This window comes from Chlorocebus sabaeus, chromosome 26 (genome assembly GCF_047675955.1).
Source record: "Chlorocebus sabaeus isolate Y175 chromosome 26, mChlSab1.0.hap1, whole genome shotgun sequence".
Classification (NCBI taxonomy): domain Eukaryota; kingdom Metazoa; phylum Chordata; class Mammalia; order Primates; family Cercopithecidae; genus Chlorocebus; species Chlorocebus sabaeus.
This window is the reverse complement of record NC_132929.1, coordinates 185,367-206,931: the sequence shown is the minus strand read 5'-3', so window position 1 is coordinate 206,931 and position 21,565 is coordinate 185,367. Positions and strand designations below refer to the sequence as shown.

General features: G+C 51.0%; 1 protein-coding gene across 2 annotated transcripts in view; it reads right to left on the bottom strand.

Annotated features, from left to right (window-relative positions):
• CYFIP1 (cytoplasmic FMR1 interacting protein 1) overlaps nt 1-21,565 on the bottom strand; it is a 115,825-nt gene that overhangs the window by 67,095 nt on the left and 27,165 nt on the right. For both annotated transcript variants that reach the window (XM_008017294.3, XM_008017297.3), the window contains exons 2-11: nt 15,882-16,004; nt 15,719-15,808; nt 13,239-13,316; nt 12,946-13,047; nt 11,574-11,755; nt 7,595-7,691; nt 7,378-7,506; nt 4,688-4,792; nt 1,401-1,492; nt 140-257 (exon numbers count right to left, since the gene is read on the bottom strand). In XM_008017294.3, coding sequence (XP_008015485.1) covers nt 140-257; nt 1,401-1,492; nt 4,688-4,792; nt 7,378-7,506; nt 7,595-7,691; nt 11,574-11,755; nt 12,946-13,047; nt 13,239-13,316; nt 15,719-15,808; nt 15,882-15,998 — 1,110 coding nt within the window. In that variant the 5' untranslated portion in view covers nt 15,999-16,004. The remainder of the gene's footprint in view (nt 1-139; nt 258-1,400; nt 1,493-4,687; nt 4,793-7,377; nt 7,507-7,594; nt 7,692-11,573; nt 11,756-12,945; nt 13,048-13,238; nt 13,317-15,718; nt 15,809-15,881; nt 16,005-21,565) is intronic.

The window sequence follows — 21,565 nt, the reverse complement described above, 5'->3', positions numbered from 1 at the left end:
AGAACCTGTCCCTGTCATTATGTGACATATGATTGTATCTGGTAGTAAACTGTTTTTCAAAGCGATTAAACCTCTGATCTGGGTGCGAACGCACACAGGCGACCCTCGGGTGCCCATGTGGCTCCGGTCGCGGGCCCACCTCGCTGTTGCTGTAGCGCGCCAGCTCCGAAATGAAGCGCATGTGGTCCTCGCGGATCTGGATCATCTGCTCGCAGATGTTGTACTGAGGGCTGCTGCCGGAGGATGTGCACGTCCACCTGTGCGGAGAGAAGGCACCCGCGGGTTACCTGCAGCGGCGCCGGCAGGTCGCGGCACTGGGGCAGCTCAGGATGCCTGGTTTGGCGCCGGAGCCAGATGGCTTTTACATTTTTAAAGGGTTGTTAAAAAGACAACACAGAAGAATTGTCTGAGGGAGACCACCTGTGGCCTGTAAAGCCTAAAGTATTTGCTGTCTGTCCTTTACTGAAAAGGTTTCTTGCTCCTGAGACTGAGCTGCAACTTCGTTTGTCAAAATCATGGCTGAGTGGTGACCGCGGGTTGGCTACGGGCAGGGCTTGGCAAGTCAGTGAAAGCCTCCCCTGAGGCTCTGATGGCTCTGCAGAGGCTGCAGTGGGGAGGAGTGTCTGCCAGCATCTGGAACAGTGCTGAGGATCTTTATAGTTCTCCAGAGGAAGATGATAGACAGTTTAGGATCTAGGGCCACATTGTCTGCAGATGTCACAGCTGACACACCATCAGTTTCTTCTTTTTTTCTTTGAGGCAGGGTCTTGCTCTGTTGCCCAGGCTGGACTGCAGTGGTGCAATCTCGGTTCACTGCAACCTCCACCTCCCAGACTACTCAAGTGATCCTCCCACCTCAGCCTCCCGAGTAACTGGGACTACAAGCCTGTGCCACCATGCCTGGCTAATTCTTGTATTTTTCCATAAAGACGAGGTCTCACTTGTTGCCCAGGCTGGTCTCAAACTCTTGAGTTCAAGAGATCCATCCACCTCGGCCTCTCGAAGTGCTGGGATTATAAGCGTGAACCACCGCACCCCACCCTCTTTTTTTTTTTTAAAGACAACCTTTTTAAAAGTAAAGACTATCCCCCAGCACTGTCCAACAGGAAACCCTAGGATGATGAAAATGTTCTGTATCTGTGCTGTCCAACACAGTAGCTACTAACTTTTGAACATTTCAAATGTGGCTGTCATAAGGAAATTAAAATTTCAATTGTATTTTTCAATAAACTTAAATGTAACTAGCCACATGTGGCAAAGGCTACAATACTAGACATTCAGTTCCAGGCTGAGAATGTTAACAGTGTTCTCTCTAGACAAATAAGCAAGATGTCTGAAGAAAACCACACAATGAGGACACTGCAGAAAGCTCAAACCAGGCAGGTTTTCTCTCCTCCTACCGAGATTTATTTTCCTCGTAGTGGGCGCTGGTCTTTATGTATCTTGCCAGTTCTATTTGCATGTCCCCAAATAGCGGAACCACCTGGAGCTGCTGTATTCAAAGAACAAAAAAAATAGGGTCATTATGTATGTTTAGTCACCAAATACATAAGCACAAGGAAACTGACTAATGCTAATAATTACTTCGGCTTGAATGCTACCTCTGCAAATGATTCACTACAAAAAAACTCTAAGCAACGTCTACATTTGCTTTGAGAGAAACAAAATACAATTTAAAAACCAACATCTATAAAAACTATTCAAATGTTAAAATTAACCTACGAAATTGCTAGATCCACAGTCATTAAAAAAAAAAAATCAACTCTATTTCTTTTTTTATTTCTTTTTTTTTTTTGAGACAGAGTCTCACTCTGTCACCAGGCTGCAGTGCAGTGGCATCATCTCGGGTCACTGCAACCTCCACCTCCAGGATTCAAGTAATTCTCCTGCCTCAGCCTCCTGAGAAGCTGGGACTATAGGCGAGCGCCACCACACACAGCTGATTTTTTTGTATTTTTAGTAGAGACAAGGTTTCACCATCTTGGCCAGGATGGTCTTGATATCTTGACTTTGTGATCCACCTGCCTCGGCCTCCCAAAGTGCTGGGATTACAGGCATAAGCCACCGTGCCCAGGCAACTGCATTTCTATATACTAGCAACAATTAGAATACAAAAACTTAAAGAGAAATTACTTTGCAATAGCATCCAAAAAAAATATGCATAAGTGAATCTAACAAAAAATGTGCAAGACCTCTAAACAAAAGTACTACCCCAGGCCGGGCGCGGTGGCTCACGCCTGGAATCCCAGCACTTTGGGAGGCCGAGGCGGGCGGATCATGAGGTCAGGAGATCGAGACCATCCTGGCTAACACGGTGAGACCCCATCTCTACTAAAAAATACAAAAAAAAAATTAGCCGGGCGTGGCGGCGGGCCCTGTAGTCCCAGCTACTCGGGAGGCTGAGGCAGGAGAATGGCGTGAACCCGGGAGGTAGAGGTTGCAGTGAGCTGAGTTTGCGCCACTGCACTCCAGCCTGGGCAACAGAGCGAGACTCCATCTCAAAAAAAAAAAAAAAAAAGTATTACCCCAAAAATTCTAGAAAAAGTTCTCAATAAATAGAGAAATAGATCATGTTTGTGCCTAGGAAGGCTTCAAATGTTTTAAATGTCCGTTCTCTCAAAACAGATCTATAATCAATCCCAGTCAATATTCCATAAGAATAAAAATGGCCTTGTGGGGATAGTGTGTATAAATCAGGAAACCAATTCTAAAATGCATTTCCAAAGGTGAAGGGATGGTATCTGAGACTATCTTGAAGGACAAAACTGGAAGACACACCCTTCCAGATCAGGAGTCCTGTTACAAAGCTACAGCAATTAAGGCAGTGTGGCCCTGGAGCAGGGACGGAGGCTTGCGGACAGGACAGAGAACCTGGACAGAGCCACAGACAGCCTCATGACCTGAGGAGCAGCACTGCAGAACAATGGGCTTTGCAATACACGGGCAGGCCCAACTGGGGAGCCAAACTGAGACAGATCCAAGGAAGCGAAATCCCTACCTCCTACCACGCGCAGAAGTCAGTTCCGGGGGGATTAGGTCTACATGAAAAAGGACACAGGATGCTTCTAGAAGCTAACACAGCAGAAACATCCCATGAGCTGGATGGCTACAAAGACTGATTTAGGTGGACATTAATGAAAAGACTCATATATGGGACTACACTAAAATTATGAACTTCTGTTCAGCAAATGACACCATTGAGAACGCGAAAAGGCTACTGGAGGCGGGGGAGGAAGGGAATATATTGGTCAAAGCGTATAAAGTTTCAGTTCCGTAGCATCAGTAAGTGTTGGAGACCTCACCTGTGGCACGGGAGCTATGCTTAATAACAACGCATTGAATCCTTCAAATATGCTAAAGAGTAGATCTTAAGTGTTCTCATCACAAAACAAAAAAATGGTGTGTGAGGTGATGGACATGTTAATTAGCTTGAATTCATCATTTCACAATGTGTATCAAAACATCACACTGTACACCATAAACATATACAATTTTTATTTGTCAATTACACCTCAATAAAGCTGGGAAAAAGTGAAAGGGTAAGCCTCTTAGGGGAGAATACATGTACGTTAAAACGTAAGGCCAGGTGCAGTGGCTCAGGCCCGTAATCTCGGCACTTTGAGAGGCTAGGGCTGGAGGACTGCTTGAGGCCAGGAGTTCGAGACCAGCCTGGGCAACATAGGGAGACCTCGTTGCTACTGAAAGTTTAAAAACTAGCCAGGTGTGATGGCAAGTGCCTGCAGTCCCAGCTACTTGAGAGGCTGAGGTGGGAGGAATCACCAAGGCCTGCTACACTCCAGCCTGGATGACAGAGCAAGAGCCTGTCTCAAAAACAAAACAAAACAAACAAAAATACTCACTTGTGCCCAACAAAGGACATGTATCCAGAATATATAAATAACTATAAATCAATAGGGAAAAAAGAGCAAAAGACTTGAAGTGGCACATCACAAAGGGAACGCGCTAAGAACATGGAAAGCCATTAGGGAAACATGAACTAAACTACAATGAAACACTAGCCATTACAATCCCAATGATGTACGCATCCTCAGGATGTCCCCCAACCCCAAAAAAGACAGTGCTAAGTACTGACAAGGATGTGGCACCCCCAGAGCGTTCTCTCACTGCTGATGGGAATGCAGATCAGGACAGCTATGCTGGAAAGTCATCAGGCCACAGGTAACTACTAACACTGAAAACAGATATGCCCTATGACCTCCGGTCCCTCTCCTGGGTATGCACCCAACAGAGGAGAGTCGACCAGAGCTGCACTGTTTGGACTCACCAAAACCCGGGAACGTCCGAGAGCCCGCCAACATCGGAACGGGTAAGTTACGGTGTGGTCATAAGATAGAAAACTACACCACAACTGAAAGCTATGAGCTATAGCTATGGGCTTCCTCCAGGATGCACCTAACAAACAAGAGGCTGGAGACAGCAGCCGGACGCAGAAGAGTAAAATAGCACAATTCCATCTGTATAAAGCTCCACCCAGGCAAAATCAGCACCGGGCAGAAGGAAAGAGAAAGCGCGGTTGCCTCTGTAGACAGGAGAACATGCGTGGCCCAGACTCTACCCAGCCCCAGCATTTCCTGATATAGATCATGGTCACACAGGGGCTCACTTCCCCAAAATTCAAACTGCACACAAATCAATAAAAACATTGATCTAAAACCATGTAACTCACCTTGAAGTACTTGTCTATTTTGGATAAGTTTATTCTTTTCTTGGCATCTAACTTATAGATGTTACTGACACTCCCATCCATCAGGTACAGACCAAATCCCATGACCTGAAAAGCCACAAAATGAATGATGCAATAAAGCTCACAACTGCAAATTTAATTACCCGTAAGGACTTACACTGTTACAGCTGACGATTTCAAAGGCACAATTTGAAATATATCATAAAGATCTATCTTTAGGCTGCTTGTCTGGTGCTTGAAATGCATCATTTTATCCTCAGTGAAACTGCTACAAAGCAGGGCTGGGCTTCCAGGTCAGTTGCTAAAAGTGGAAAAAACAAATCCTCTACCCTAAACTCACACAAGCAGTAGGGCTATTCTAGGGCTATTAGGTTGGTGTAAAAGTAATTGCGGTTTTTCTGCCATTAAAAGTAATGTCCAATATGCAGTTACATGTAACCAGTTACGTTTCGGTGTATGCAAACTAAAAATTCTTTTTTTTTTTTTTTCTTTTTGAGACAGAGTCCCACTCTGTCACCCAGGCCAGAGTGCAGTGGTACCATCTCAGCTTACTGCAACCTCTGCCTCCCAGGTTCAAGTGATTCTCCTGCCTCAGCCTCCCAGGTAGCTGGGACTACAGGTGTGCACGACCACCACGCCTGGCTAATGGTTTTTGTATTTTTAGTAGAGATGGGGTTTCACCATGTTGGTCAGGCTGGTGTAGAACTCTTGACCTCAAGTGATCCACCCACCTCAACTACCAAAGTGCTAGGATTACAGGCATGAGCCACCGTGCCTGGGGACAAACTAAAAATTCTTAATGTGGACTAGCCACCTGCACACTCCAGTGCTCCACAGGACCTGGCAGCCACGGCTCCCACACCAGCTGGTGCAGACCCAAAGTCTCTGCTGTCACAAAGCACCCCATGGACAGTGCTCCTTCAGCCCTGCGTGCCTCCCAGTGCTCTCCTACTCCACGGACAGTGCTCCTTCAGCCCTGCGTGCCTCCCAGTGCTCTCCTACTCCACGGACAGTGCTCCTTCAGCCCTGCGTGCCTCCCAGTGCTCTCCTACTCCACGGACAGTGCTCCTTCAGCCCTGCGTGCCTCCCAGTGCTCTCCTACTCCACGGACAGTGCTCCTTCAGCCCTGCGTGCCTCCCAGTGCTCTCCTACTCCATGGACAGTGCTCCTTCAGCCCTGCGTGCCTCCCAGTGCTCTCCTACTCCATGGACAGTGCTCCTTCAGCCCTGCGTGCCTCCCAGTGCTCTCCTACTCCATGGACAGTGCTCCTTCAGCCCTGCGTGCCTCCCAGTGCTCTCCTACTCCATGGACAGTGCTCCTTCAGCCCTGCGTGCCTCCCAGTGCTCTCCTACTCCATGGACAGTGCTCCTTCAGCCCTGCATGCCTCCCAGTGCTCTCCGACTCAGGAGGCGGCTGGGGACTGGGCTGGTGGGACACCCAGTAAAGGGTCCCCCAAGGCCACCCTGCAGAGGTGGAGAGCAGAGCAAAGGGAACAGTGGAACTGCCGACCATCTTTCCCGTGAGAAACGCAGATGGAAACCTTCCTCATTTGAACAGAATAATAAAGACTATGGTGAACCAACAAAAGGCTGCTTTAATTATGGTGACACAAGGTATCAGAGTCCCAGGAGTCACATGCTTGACAAGTAGAATCTTGGATAACTTCTGTCACAAAGCAGCTTAAAGGCCAGGCGTGGTGGCTCAGGCCTGTAATCCCAGCACTTTGGGAGGCCGAGACGGGCGGATCATGAGGTCAGGAGATCGAGACCATCCTGGCTAACACGGTGAAACCCCGTCTCTACTAAAAAATACAAAAAACTAGCCGGGAGAGGTGGCTCAGGCCTGTAATCCCAGCACTTTGCGGGGGGACAAGCCAAGAAGATGGCTTGAGCCCAGGAGTTCAAGGCCAGCCTGGGCAGCAAAGTGAGATCTCATATCTACAAAAATTCAAAAACTTAGCTGGGCATTGGTGCAAGTGCCTGTAGCCCCAGTTACTCAGGAGCCTGAGGCAGAAAGATCACTTGAGCCAAGGAGGTCGAGGCTACAGTGAGCTGTGTCCGCACCACTGCACTCCAGCCTGGGTGACAGAGCAAGACCCTGTCTCAAGGAAAAAAAAAAAAAAAGGCTGGGCACAGTGGCTCAAGCTTGTATTCACAGAGCTTTGGGAGGCTGAGGCAGGAGGGTCACTTGAGCCCAGGAGTTTGAGATAGCCTGTACAACATGGCAATTTTCTCCCTCTACAAAAAATTTAAAGATTAGCCAGGCGTGGTGGTGCGCACCTGTAGTCCCAGCTACTTTGGAGGCCAAGGTGGGAGGATCACTTGAGCCCAGGAGGTTGAGGCTACAGTGAGCTGTGATCATGCCACTGCACTCCAGCCTGGGCAAGAGCAACACCCTGACTCAAAAATAAAACAAAAAGCAGCTTAATGCTGAGAGAATCCTTGACCCAGACATCCTGGCCAGCACCTTCTCGCAGGGTCAGTGTGTGACACTCGTGGGGTGTGTTGAGAGCCTGTTGTGCAGGCTGTGTGCAAGGGCAGAACGCTGTTCACACACAAGACAACGTGCAAGTAAGACACAGCTGTCAAAAGGATTCTAGAAAAGCACAGCCTATTGACAAGAGTAAGGCTGTCCCTCGGCAGTGCCACAGGCTGGCGTCCCCACACACGTACTTTGAGAAGCATGTGTTTCTCACTGGGCGTCAAATACATCCTGTTCTCGTAGTAATCCACACACAGATTCACGATGTCTGCCAGGAGCTCTTCGTAGCCAGAAATCACTTCGAGCTGCTGCTGCAGAGACTGAAACAGAGCAAGAGACTCACGCACGGGCCTGGCGCCCGGCCAGCGGCTCGGCCCATCCGCCCGAGTGTGCGAACACCAGCCTCACCTGTGTGATCTTGTTGTGATTGGCCAGGAACATGGACAGATTCTGCGATTCCTGGATGGACTGTGGATCTGCCATTTTACGTAAAAACTGAGCAGCCCTTTGAAAACAAGAAGAGTTCATCCCAAAATGCACCAATGTGCCACATAAAAAAATAAAAAAATAAAAGCCTGGTTCGAGTGGGATCCCCCTCCTCTACAGTCATCTGCAGAAATGTGGGTCAACCTCAGATGCCGGCGATGATTTCAGCCTTTTCAGGCGTCTCCGGCCCTGCCCTCCAGGTCAGTCTTCTGCCAACTTAGACGTGTCTTGCACAGCTGGGGACAGCTCTCCACCCTGCTGGTCACAGCCGACGGGCTTCCTGCAGGGTCCCTGCACACTGGTCTCTGCCCTTCACTGGTGGACGCCCACCTCATCTAGGGGGCACAGGGCTGCTGGACCCCGAGTCTAAGAAGGGCCACTGCCATCTCCGTGACGCCCACAAGCCCTGCCATGAAGACAGCCAGCACTGCTGAGGTTCTCTGCCGGGAACCCTCTGGACCACACCTCCCCAGGCCACCTCAGGGACCACTGGTACCCAAAGTCCCGAGACAGAGCCCTGGCCTGCCACCAATTTGTAGCTACACCCGACATACAATACCGCAAGGCCCTGCTGAGCCCGCGAGGTCTGGCAGAGCAGGGTGAAGGTGGGGTGTGAGGATTCCCATCATCTAGGGCTGTCCCCCAAGAAAGTTCAGTGGAAACGGCCCACACAAGGATAGGTCTGTGCAACCCAGAGCCTTGGGGGTTTAGCTTTAAAAGTCACCATGGCAAAGACTGGTAACCTACCCCAACATTCACTTCCTCCCCTTCCTCCTTAGGAACGAGCCCCGCATTTCCGTGGAACACACGTTCCAGGGAGCCTCACACGTTCCGTGTGCCTCGCCTACCCTGCAGCTAGCTGTGGTCACATGACCAAGGACTGGGGCCATGAGATATAATGCAAGACACTGACAGGCACTCCAAAGTTTACTCATAAGGGAGCATGGAGCCCGTCTTTCCTCCTTTCTGCCTGCTGACTGGAACGCAGAAATGACAGCTGGAGCTTCAGCAACCATCTAGAACCAGGAGGCAACACCTGAAGCAGAGCAGCAGGCCAGCAGGAGCCTCGAGTCCTGAACGCCGGAGAGCCTGCAATCAGCTGCAGACCACCTCATTCAGGACTTTCCAGGAGACAGAGAAATAAATTGCAATCTTTTCAAAGCCACTGTTACTTCACTGGGTTTTAAACAATTGCATACAGTGAAACCTAATATTAACTGATACAGTAACATTCCTTGGCTTTTTAAACATGTTTCCGGGCCGGACATGGTGGCTCATGCCAGTAATCCCAGCATTTTGGGAGGCAGAGGCAGGTGGATCACTTGAGAGGTCAGGAGTTCAACACCAGCCTGGCCAACATGGTGAAACCCCATCTCTACTAAAAATACAAAAATTAGCCAGGTGTGGTGGCTCACGCCTGTAATCCCAACTACTCGGGAGGCTGAGGCAGGAGAACTGCTTGAATCCAGGAGTGGCAGAGGTTGCAGTGAGCCGAGATTGTGCCACCGCACTCCAGCCTGGGCCAGTGAGACTCTGCCTCAAAACAAACAAACAACAACAACAAAAACATGTTTCCTTTTTTTTTTTTTTTAAATAGACAAAGGGTCTCACTCTGTCACCCAAGCTGCAGTATAGTGGTACAATCACAGCTCACTGCAGCCTCGACCTCCTGGGCTCAAGTGATTCTCCAACCTCAGCCTCCCCAGCAGCTGGGACCACAGGTTCACGCCACCACACCCAGCTAGTTTTTTTTGCTTTTGCGTTTTTTTTTTTTTTTTAGAGATGGGGTCTTGCTATGTTACCCAGGCTGGTCTCAAATTCCTGGGCTCAAGTGATCCTTCTACCTCAGCCTCTCAAGGTGCTGAGATTACAGGTGTGAGCCATGGCACCTGGCCACGTTTGCTTTATTGATTTGAGTAGTTGCTGAGGCGGCAGGTGAGGAGACTAAGGAAACAGTCAAGGATACTGTTTTCTATTTTCCTCAAGCCTCACCATAACCACACGAGTTATCTTGGCATTGGCACTTAGAGGAGGTTATACTAGTAGCTACAAGCAGGTGCCAAAAGAGCTAGGTGCGTGTGTGTGTGGCGGGCGTCTTGGGAGGGGTGATGGTCTGGGAGGGTGAACCAACAGGGGTCCCAGACAGGTCAGAGGAAGAGGCAGCAGGAAGAGCTACGGAGCTGGCCCAGGCCCTCTCTCTGGTGCTCAAGGGAACCTGGAGGTGGTGAAGACACTGGGGACGGGGCTGCTAGAGGGGAAACCCTCCTTCCCCCAGCTTTGCACACAGCAGCCCCATCTGTAAACTATTTTACAGACTAGGCTTTAGAATAAAGGTGCTGGTGCTAAAAGGAAAAAAAAAAAAAAAACCCACAACTTTTAAATACTTTTAAATATTGAAAACCACTGATGCTGGCCACCTCCCCGTTTCCCTGACAAAGCCAAAACGGCGGCGGCTGAGAAGGCTGCTCAAAATCACACAGCGACTGGGTTGTGCGGCTGGGACCAGGAGGCCACTGCGACCAGTGAGCCTCGATGCTGGAGTCCCACAGATGCTGTCATCAAACAGGGACCATTCAGACGTCCGCCCCAAGAGGGGCTCACAGGCCCACTCCGGAGACCCTTCTCTAGTTCTGAAGATCTAGGCTTCTGTGCAGAGCTGACGATTTTAGTGATAAATGGAACACTGCCTTATTTCACATGAATGAGGCTTAAATTCTGCCTGACCTAGCTCGACTCCTACTGCTGCCTCATTTTGTCCCAAGTGGGGTTTTTTCTTTTTATAAAGACATAACAACAGTTGTATGATTTTAAAATGCAACATAACTAGAGCATATTCAGATGCAAAGCAAGGTTTCTTCGAATTTAATTTTAGAGCTAAGATGCCTTACTTACTAGAGGAAACTGAAATTAGCATCTCATTCCCGCAAAACATGTCTTCAAAAGCACCGGGCACAAACGAAGCAGAGCATCAGGAGACAGCGCCGTGTGCCCCCGAACGCCCGTCTGCCGCCCACCACCCCACAATCCTCCGGAAGCACATGCTGGGCCATGCCCGCCTCTTCCACCCCTCCTGCCGGTCTCGCCAGAGGCTAGCTTCTCCAGAAGCTCTCTACATCCAAAAAGAAAACCGCCGGGGAGAGGACCTAGGAGCGCAGTGTGACCCCAAGACACCCTGTGGCTGTGCGTGGGCTACGTCTGCACGTTGCTGGATGGTGCTCAGGTGCCGGGGACCCCCACCGGCGAGAGACCGGCACCGAGGACTGCAGCCCCCATGCCCAAGGTGGGCTGCAGAGGCCACCTGCCCCCTTGCCAAGATGCTCCCTGAGCCAGATGCCTGTGCTCTGTGAGCTAGGCCTACAGCTTGTGCACGTCTGTCTTCCCAGGGGCGCGAAGGTCCTCCGTGACATCTGAGCACAGCCAGGGCACTACGAGTCTGCTCTAGCTGTGCAAAGCCACGATATGCACTTACCTGCTGGCTCCCCTCACTTTATCCCCCAGAGCAGGTGCTCCCACAGCCCTGACACTGAGAAGTAGCTGCTGCCTACCAAAAGTGACGACTTCAGCACAAACACACACCTGCTACGTACAAGGCGGGCCCCTGAGCTGCGCGCTCTGACGACTTCAGCACACACACCTGCTACGCACACGGCGGGCCCCTGAGCTGCGCGCTCTGACGACTTCAGCACACAAACACACACCTGCTACGCACAAGGCGGGCCCCTGAGCTGCGCGCTCTGACGACTTCAGCACAAACACACACACCTGCTACGCACAAGGCGGGCCCCTGAGCTGCGCGCTCTGACGACTTCAGCACACAAACACGCACACCTGCTACGCACACGGCGGGCCCCTGAGCTGCGCGCTCTCAGGAAGGCCCGCGGCGCACGAGGCCGGTGCTCACCTCTTGTATGCTGAGTGGTCGTTCTTCACGCTGCACTTCATGTTCTTCAGCTCGTCCAGCACAGCGAACATGTTGATGAACTTGCCCAGTGTGATCAGGTAGGCTTCAGACACAAAGTCCTTCCTCCGCTCAGCGTGGCACAGGCGCCTCACCTCCCCACAGAAACGCTCAATGGCGTTTCTCTGTGCGGAGGAAGCAGGAGGGCAGAAAGCTGCAGGTCAGTGAGGAGCCAAGCCCATGTCCCTGCTTCAAGCACCTGCAGTCACTGCTCCTTGATGAGAAAAGATCTGCCCCGTGCGGCTTCGGGCCCAGGTGTTTACAATGTGGGCAGCCAGACCCCTTCCTGAAAGCAGCTCCCACGGCCTGCTCTGCAACATCGTTACTCGTTTTGCACTTTACCAACTAAGTCACTAAAATAATAACATCTTGCTGATTATTCCAGCAAAATTACTGAGCAAAATGCTCCAAGAAAACGTCTATAAAATTCAGATGTTCTAACTTTCAGAAGTGAAAAGTGGGAGAGATTTTTTTCCTCTTGGTAACTTTCAAGGTAAAATGAAAACTAATCTCCTAGTTAGTTCCATCTCCTCCCTCTGCTAATGGACATTACATAAAAAATCTGGATGTTTCCAAAATACTTCTTTAAAAAGCAGCAGGCCCCCCTTCCATGTGGCTGCTTCTTGCCTAATCAAGGCCAGGGCGAGGACCACCAGGAATGGACAGTCAGGGTGAGGCTGACAGCAAGAAAATACCTGAAAGACCAGATGAATCAAAAGTACAAACTGGCCAGGTGCGGTGGGTCACGCCTGTAATCCCAGCACTTTGGGAGGCCAAGATGGGCGGATCACCTGAGGTCATGAGTTCAAGACCAGCCTGGCCAACATGGTGAAACCCTGTCTCCAGTAAAAATACAAAAATTAGCCAGGCGTGGTGGCGGCGCCTGTAATTCCAGCTACTCGGGAGGCTGAGGCAGGAGAATCACTTGAACCTGGAAGGCAGTGGTTGCAGTGAGCCAAGATTGCACCACTGTACTCCAGCCTGGGCGACAGAGCAAGACTCTGTCTCAAAAAAGAAAGTACAAACTGGCAGAAAGTCAAAGCATTGTAGTTGAAACTGACAGAAAGCAGGTTCTGTGAAGGAAACACGAAATCACTCTGAGAGAATTCTGAGAACCACAAAAGGAGCGTTGATTCCGAAAGGGCGTGAGAAACTTTAGACTGTCAAAGGCTTGGTCCTCTTTGTCTCAGAAACTGGTTGTTTTAATTTGCAGGCACTCTGTTCAGGGTGTTCACAGTGACGGCGATGGGAAGGAAGGCGTCCGCAACCCACCCCTTGGTGTTACACCCCCAAGATAGGGATTTTGCCATTTTACCTGGAAGTACATAAAATTCATCAGTTTTGTGACCTCAGGCTCCAGAACCTCCACGGTTTTCTCGTAAATTTCCACTCTGTTAGGCTGCTCGTTACATTTCACCTGGAATAAAGAAACAAGGATGACATAAGAGGCTTCGATCCAGCCAGAAGCAGCCGCTGGGCCGCTAGAGCTGGTGATCCTGCCCTGCTGTGGGGTGAGACCCGGGAGGAGAGTGCGCCAGGCATTGCAGGGGCGGGGCGGGGTGGGGCCTGGCAGGGTGTGGGGAGGGAAGAGACAGGTGAGCGGGGCACCTGCGGGATGGCCCGGGAGCAGCTCCTCCAGGTGTACAGCATGACAGCATATTCTTGGCCCTCCTCCAGCATCTCGTTCTGCAACGGAACACAGGGCAAATCAAAGGCAGGAGGGGGAACCAGCATGAAAAGCAGATGCCAGTTGCTAAAATCTAGACAAAGCACCATGAACTATCCTAAGCACTGTGGCCTGTGTGCCAAGAGACGGCTGCCGAGAAGCTGGTCGCACTGAGGTGCAGCGCTGGGGGCCACAATGACCACCCCAGACACCGCAGGGCTTCTGCAGGCGAGGGGGTGTCAGTAACACGCGGCATCTCTGGGGGGGCCACAGGCATTCCACCTTGGCTCCGCCCAGCCCGAAACCATCGCTGGCCATGAGACCTGCAGTCGGGAGCACAGAGGAAGGGCTCCGGGCAGACGCCCTGCCCAGTGTGAGCACATGCAGGGTCCCCATGGTCTCCCTCCTCACCGGCTCACAGGGCCTCCCAGTCCCAGAGAGGACTAGAGGCAGGGCTGCCCCAGGTGTGCGGGAGGAATAGTGAGGATTTTATAGTTTAGATTTTTAGCACTTAAAATCTAGGTGGAGAGTCCATGGGAAGAGGACTGTCATCGCTGCTATAAAACTGCTTTTGCTTTCTACTCTTTAACATCATTTCCTTTGGCAAAAATCAAATAGATGCTCTTAAATCTAGCCTATATTTAGAGAGATGTTCATCACATTAAAGAGATGTTCGTCACAGCTTTTTTTTTTTTGAGACGAGTCTCGCTCTGTCACCCAGACTGGAGTGCAGTGACACGATCTCAGCCCACTGCAACCTCCACCTCCTGGGTTCAAGCAATTCTCTTGCCTCAGCCTCCCGAGTAGCTGGGATTACAGGCGTGCACCACCATGCCCAGTTAGTTTTTGTATTTTTTTTTTCAGTAGAGACAGGGTTTCACCACGTTGGCCAGGCTGGTCTCGAACTCCTGACCTCAGGTGATCTGCCCACTTTGGCCTCCCAAAATGCTGGGATTACAGGTGTGAGCCACTGCGCCCGGCCTACAGCAATTTTTTGTTATATGACATAAAAGAGGAAATGAAGTAAATGTGCAAAAATAGTTGAATTGTGGACATTTACAAAATGGTTTACATAGCCATTAAGGATTGCTTTCTCCAGCACATTTTCATGGCATGAAAATATTCTTGTCCAGGCGCAGCGGCTCAGGCCTGTAATCCCAGTACTTTGGGAGGCTGGGTGGGCAGATTGCAGATTCCTTGAATCCAGGAATTCGAGACAGCCTAGGCAACACAGTGAGACCTGCTTCTACAAAAAATACAAAAAAGTAGCTGGGCGTGGTGGTGTGTGACTGTAGTCCCAGCTACTCAAGAGGCTGAGGTGGAAAGATTGCCTGAGCCCGGGAGGTTGAGGCTGCAGTGAGCCCTAATCACGCCACTGCACTCCAGCCTGGGCAACCTGAGTCAGACCCTGCCTCAAAAAAAAAAAAAAAAAAAAAAATGTTCATGAGATCATTAAAATGCAGAACTAGCTGGGTGTGGTGGCTCATGCCTATGATCCTAGCACTTTGGGAGGCTGAGGTGGGTAGATCACCTGAGGTCAGGAGTTCAAGACCAGCCCAGCCAACATGGCGAAACCCTGTCTCTACTAAAAATACAAAAATTAGCCGGGCGTAGTGGTGGGCGCCAGTAGTTCCAGCTACTCGGGAGGCTGAGGCACAAGAACTGCTTGAACCTGGGAGGCAGAGGCTTCAGTGAACCAAGATCGCGCCACTGCACTCCAGCCTGGGTGGCAGCGCAAGACTCTGTCTCTAAAAAAAAAAAAAGCAGGCCGGGCGCAGTGGTTCAAGCCTGTAATCCCAGCACTTTGGGAGGCCAAGGCGGGCGGATCACGATGTCAGGAGATCAAGACCATCCTGGCTACCATGGTGAAACCCCGTCTCTACTAAAAAATACAAAAAACTAGCCGGGCGAGGTGGCGGCGCCTGTAGTCCCAGCTACTCGGGAGGCTGAGGCAGGAGAATGGCGGGAACCCGGGAGGCGGAGCTTGCAGTGAGCTGAGATCCGGCCACTGTGCTCCAGCCTGGGCGACAGAGCGAGACTCCGTCTCAAAAAAAAAAAAAAAAAAAAAAGCAGAACTATAGTAACAATGTAGTTCGTTTATAAATCTGAATCTCACATGGGTGCATACCTGGTGTAAGTGGGTGCAGATCTGGAGGGGGAAAGAGCATTAACAGGGCAGGGGCGCCCTCGAAACGCTGACAAAGGTTTTCTCTGGGCCAGAGACACTGAATTTTCAGAAAGAGCGTGTATTGCTTTTATACTAAGAAAAACAAAGACTATCCTAAAAATATAAGGCATTTCATTCATTTTCTACTCTTTTTCCTTACTGCATAGTCGATTGGGATAATACCAAAAAGTATCCATCTGCCCTTCAAACGTGCCCTTCCCTGCAGAGAGAAACGAAGACGCACAGCAGCATTACCATGCTAGAGTGGACGGTGGCTTGCTCGATGTATCTTGCGATGCCCGTAACAAACGCATTTCTGTCTTCAAAGTTAGTGTTGAAATTTGGCTGAAAGGAAGAGAAAAACCGTCATGTGGGGTCGGAGCACAGGCTGTACACCCCGCAGCTGCTGGGCACCCACCTGGTAAAGCAGCGAGGATGGCGGGGGCTCAATGCAGGGCTGCTGGTCGGGCAGGGGCAGCTCCTCCAGGAGGTCCACGTTGGACAGAGCGTCCTCCAGAGTCACCTGGGCTGCCATCCTGGGCTGGAACAACACACAAGGACCCCTATTCTGTGAGGAGGAGGAGGAGGGGGCAGCCGACAAGCTTCGAGGTGGGGTACCCAGGCCTCTAACCCCTTGCCGCCCCCTGAGGGCACTGGGGATGCTGCCGCGGGCATGATCAGTCCTTGGGAGTCGCGTGTCTCTCAGGGCATGCGGGCCAGTGGGATGGGAGGCCCTGTGCAGCTTCTCCTTTCGCACTTGCTGAGAACAGGCTCTCCTGGCCTCCAGGAGGGTCACAGTGTGGGGACGTGGTTCCCGCCACCCTCCCCACCGCAGGGGCCGCCGTCCTGAGTTGCTGGTGCTGAGGACACTCTGGAGGGTCTGACAACCCCCTCCCAGTGCTGGAGCGGCAGTGCCTCTCCAACACCACATCCGCCCAGCAGACCCCCCCGAATGCAGCCACCTCCCACCCGGTGCCTCTAAACACACCAGGGCCTGACATGGAAAAGACCAGCTCCCTGCCACCCAACACCAGCTGTCTAGCTGCACAGACAGGCTGAGATTACAAGGAGTACGGGGCTGCCGCCGGGGACAGAAAGTGCCACAGCACAGCTGGAGCAGAGGTACAGAAATGAAGGCAGACATCGTCTAAACACACCTTCAGTGCCAGGTTCAGGGAGAGGGGGCAATCTGCCTTCTGCCAATTCTGCTTTAGTCTCAAGGGTACTCAGGAGCAGCTCTGCTCCGGGATAGGACCAGGGGCAGCTGAGCGGCATTCTATGAAGGAAAGCTGCAGGTGGCCTGGAGGAGACACTGAACAGAAGGAGCCCCAAATCCCTCCTCCAGCAGGGGGGCAGGCGTGGAGGCGCACAGCAGGACAGGCAGCTGGTCCCGGTACACTGGCTGAGGGTGGAGGAGGGAAGCTCCAGGGACCCAGGAAGCCCCAGTGGCCGTGCGGAGAGGAAGCAGCTCAGAAGAGCCAGCTGACAAAACTGCTCACAAGCTTCAAGCCCATCCTCAAGCTGCAGGGGTGTGGATCTGACCCTCTTCACACCCCAAACCCCGAGACCACAGCCAGACGGCCACAGCGGCACACATGGGACAGGTCCAAGTGGCAGTGCAGGGGGCTGTGAAGCCAGAATTGACACGGAGCTGCCACCCACTGAAGGCAAGTCAGAACCACAGCCCGAGTCTCCTCAGGGTGTTTGCTTACTAAAATCAAAATACCAACATCCTCCTAGGCTTTTAACAAGACCCAGATCTCACATCATAACATCCAGCCATCCATTTACAGTCCATATTACTCAGCACACAAACAACGAGGAACGTCTGCGCTCCTACAGGAAAAGACAGTGAACAGATCCCAAAATAACACAGGTGTTGCAATTATCCGCCCGACTTTAAAGCAACTACTGTGCCGTGAAAGGCTCTAACGATCGTAACACTCCCAAAATGAATGAAAAAATGGAAATCAGCAACAGGCAAACAAAAGCAAGATATAAAGAAGAACCAAATGGAAATTTCAAAACTAAAAGACACACTACTGAAATGTTAAAAAAAAAAAAAATCGGGAAAGATTCGGTGAACTTGAAGATGGAGCAATGTAAGTTTTCTCATCTGAATACCAGAGAGAAAAAAGACTGAAAAAATCTGGGGGACCTTCGGGACAAGAGAAAAGGTCTAACATCTGTGTCATGAGTGGCAAAGGAAAAGGGGAAAGCAAGCAGTGATGAAAACAGCTGAAAAAAATGACAGAAAACACCCTGAATTTGGAGAAAGTCTTTTGCCTACAGATTCAAGAAGCTCTATGGATCCCAAACAAGACAAACTCAAGAAATCCACACCCAGACACGTCACGGTCAAACGGCTGAAAACTAAAGATAAAGGAAAACGGATCTTGAAAACAGCTGGAGAAATGTGACACGGCAGAGCACAGAGCAACAGCGGGAGGGCCGTGGACTTCTCCCGGGCACCAGGCAGGCCGGAGGGCGGGCACAACGTGCCTAAGCCTACAGCGGGGAGGTGCCAACTCGGGATCCTCCCTCAAGGCGGGAATGCGTCTTCCAGAAGGCAAGTGAAGCCAGGACGTGGGCAGAGGAGGAAAACGGAGAACACGCCAGCCAGGCCAGCGGCTCAGGCTGACAGGAAGGGAGGCGGAACCACGAAGCAGAGGCAGCAGGCAGGGTAAGCAGCCAGGGCGCGGGACACACAACGACCCCATAGCTCTTCCAAAGTGCTTGGCGGTCAAAAGCGAAAATCAAAGTCTTGTCTGATGGGCCTTCCAGTGTACGTAAGTGTAAATTACACAGATACGTCACATGTAAATTATAAACTATTTCTAGGAATATAATTGTATAAATCATATAAACAAGACAACTGTAACATAAAAGGAAGAGGGTAAACCTGGATGGGGTAAGATTTCTATGTCCCACTGGAAGTAGTGAAAAGCAGACTTTTCAGATCCGAAGCAGAATGTGAAATGTTAATAAGCATGGACTTCGAAATCCTTAGAGCGACTTACTGAAGAGCGGTGCAGCCAGGCGCTGCAGTCCCAGCCACTGGAAGGCTGAGGAGAGAGGATCGCTTGAGCCCAGGATTTCAAAGCCTGCCTGGGCAACACGGTGAAATCCTGTCTCTTTAAAAAAAAAAAAAAATTAAAATACTCTTTTTTTTTTTTTTTTTTTTGAGACGGAGTCTTGCTCTGTCACCCAGGCTGGAGTGCAGTGGCCAGATCTCAGCTCACTGCAAGCTCCGCCTCCCGGGTTTACGCCATTCTCCTGCCTCAGCCTCCCGAGTAGCTGGGACTACAGGCGCCCGCCACCTCACCCGGCTAGTTTTTTGTATTTTTTTTGGAGAGACGGGGTTTCACCGGGTTAGCCAGGATGGTCTCGATCTCCTGACCTCGTGATCTGCCCGTCTCAGCCTCCCAAAGTGCTGGGATTACAGGCTTGAGCCACCGAGCCCGGCCAAAATACTCTTTAAAAAAAGCTATCCAAAACAAAATAGATAACATATAGATAATTTAGAATAAATTAAAACAGACTACAAAATGTTTTTAAAAACCTAAAAGGAAATAAAGCAATGATAACGATAGTGATCTAACAGAAGTCAGATAATAAAATGGTAGACCTGAATCAAAACACATTGATAATTATATTATCATAATAATCTAAAAACACCAATTAGAAGAGGTTGTCAGAATAGATAAATAAAATCCTAACCCAACTATATTGCATCTACAAGAAACTTACTTCAAATATACTGATACAGGTAGGTAAGTTGAAAGCAAAAGGGGAAAAAGGTGAACCAGGCAAGCGCTGGCCAAAAGGAAGCTGCGCGGCTATGTCAGCACCAGAGACAGCCAGCCTCAGAGCAAGGAACTCATCAGAGAGGGAGAAGGAAGGGGTCAGCTCCCCAAGGAGCTGAACAATCCTAAATGTGAATGCACCGGCCAAAAGCCTTCCTTCCCATTACACCAGGCAAAAGCTGACAGAGCTGGAAGGAGAAATGCCGTAGCCAACCCTGAATCTGTTTCACTTTCTGTGATTTCAATTACCCGAGGTCAACTGCACTCCACAAATATTCAACGGAAAACTCCATTCACAAACAATCCGTAAATTTTAAACTGTGCGCTGTTCTAAGTAGGGTGATAAACTCTCAGGCCGTCCTGCTCCCCCGGCCTGGGCCATGAACCATCCCCTTGTCCAGCGTGTCCACGCTGCATGTGCGACCTGCGGGGGAGAACGCAGCAGCCGGCTGGGTCGCCAGCACGGGACTGGGGCGGTATCGCCAGGCTGCTGGTCGAGGTCAGCGGCAGCCTAAGGCTGCATCACAATACCTGCTCCGCTCACCTCTCTGCCATCTCACGGCGGGCACCAAAGGGTGAGCACGGTACCACAACGTATTCTGAGAGAGAAAGACCACATTTACACGACTTTTATGACAGTATATTGTTAGACAACTGTTCTATTATCGCTGTTGTAATCTCTCACCGTGCCTAATTTACAAATTAAAGTTTATCACTGGTATGCAAGTACGAAAACAGAGACTACGCAGGGTCCAGTACTGTCTCCGGGCTCGGGCATCCACAGTGGGTGTTCGGCCAGTTCCACAGACACATGGAAACAACTGCAGGCCAATCCCCAATGGCGGCTGGAGACGCCACCCATTTTCTCAGGAACTGACTGGAAATCAGGGAGAACAGAGGCACGGGCCGCACTGCCTGCCACCCGGACCTCCCCGACACGGAAGGGAACGCCCCCGACTGCAGCAGTGACCTACTGCATGTTCCTCACTAGAAATCTACACGCAGCAGAAACTCTCGTCCGCTTCCCTCCACGCTACAGCTTCCCGTTCCACACCCCTCAGAGAGGAGAAGTGCAGGGCAGCCGTGGCCGGGTGGGTGCAGGGTCCCGCCCCAGCACTGCCTGCAGAGCCCGTGTGGGGGGCCTCTCCTCGGTGTCCACTCAGGCACCTCAGGGCTGACGTGGTTCCGAGGGGCCAGGCTGCCTGAGGACGTGCCTGGGTCCCACAGGGGCTGCTCGTGCTCTGCGGCTCCAGCCCAGAGTCCCACAGTCTGCCCTTTCTGCGGCCTGAACCCAGATAGTGCCAGGAGAAGCCTGGGGGCGCGTCCAGTCATGCCCGGGCCCCATGTGGATCAACGAGAAGACGGGTTGGACCGAGCACCCTGGGAGGCCACAGAGCCACATGGCAGCAGCCCCTGACCCCACGCAGCACCCACAGGGCCTCGCCTTCCTCCCTCACCTCTGCCCAGGAGAGGCCAAGATGACTCGTGGTGGAGGAAGGAGGAGGAGAGCCCCAGACAGGCTCAGGGAGAACTGCTTATGCGTCAGCAGGGACCACTGATGTCAAACCCACGGAAAAACTCCAGATGCACAGCTCGTTCCAAGTCGGTGCTTGTGGACTTCTTTCTTTGAATAAAAATAACGGTATTTATGTGGTCAATGGAATGTTACCCTTAAAAGAAAGGACCTTCTGACAAGTTACAACATGGTTGAACCTTAGACCTTATGCTAAGTGAAATAAGCCCGTCACAAAAGAACAAACGCCGCATGATTCTACTCGTATGCATTACCTAAAGTGGTCAAACTCAGAGACAGAAAGGAGAACAGTGGCGACAGGGGCTGCCTGGCAGGGCTGGGGAGTTGGTGTTTAGCGGATAGAGTTTTAGCTTGGAAAGATGAAAAGCTCTAGATGGATAGTGGTGGTGGCTGCAGAATAAGGTGAAATGTACTTAATGCCACCGAGCTGTGCACTTAAAATGGTGAAGATGGGGGAGGACGCGGTGGTTCCAGCCTGTAATCCCGGCACTTTGGGAGGCCGAGGTGGGCAAATCATGAGGTCAGGAGTTCGAGACCGACCTGGTCAACATGGTGAAACGCCATCTCTACTAAAAATACAAAAAATTAGCTGGGCATAGTGGCAGGCACCTGTAATCCCAGCCACTTGGGAGGCTAAAGCAGGAGGATCACTTGAACCCAGGGGGCGGAGGTTGCAGTGAGCCGAGACCACGCCAGTGCACTCCAGTCTGGCGACAGAGTGAGGTGAGACTCCGTCTCAAAAAAAAAAAAAAAAAAAAAAAG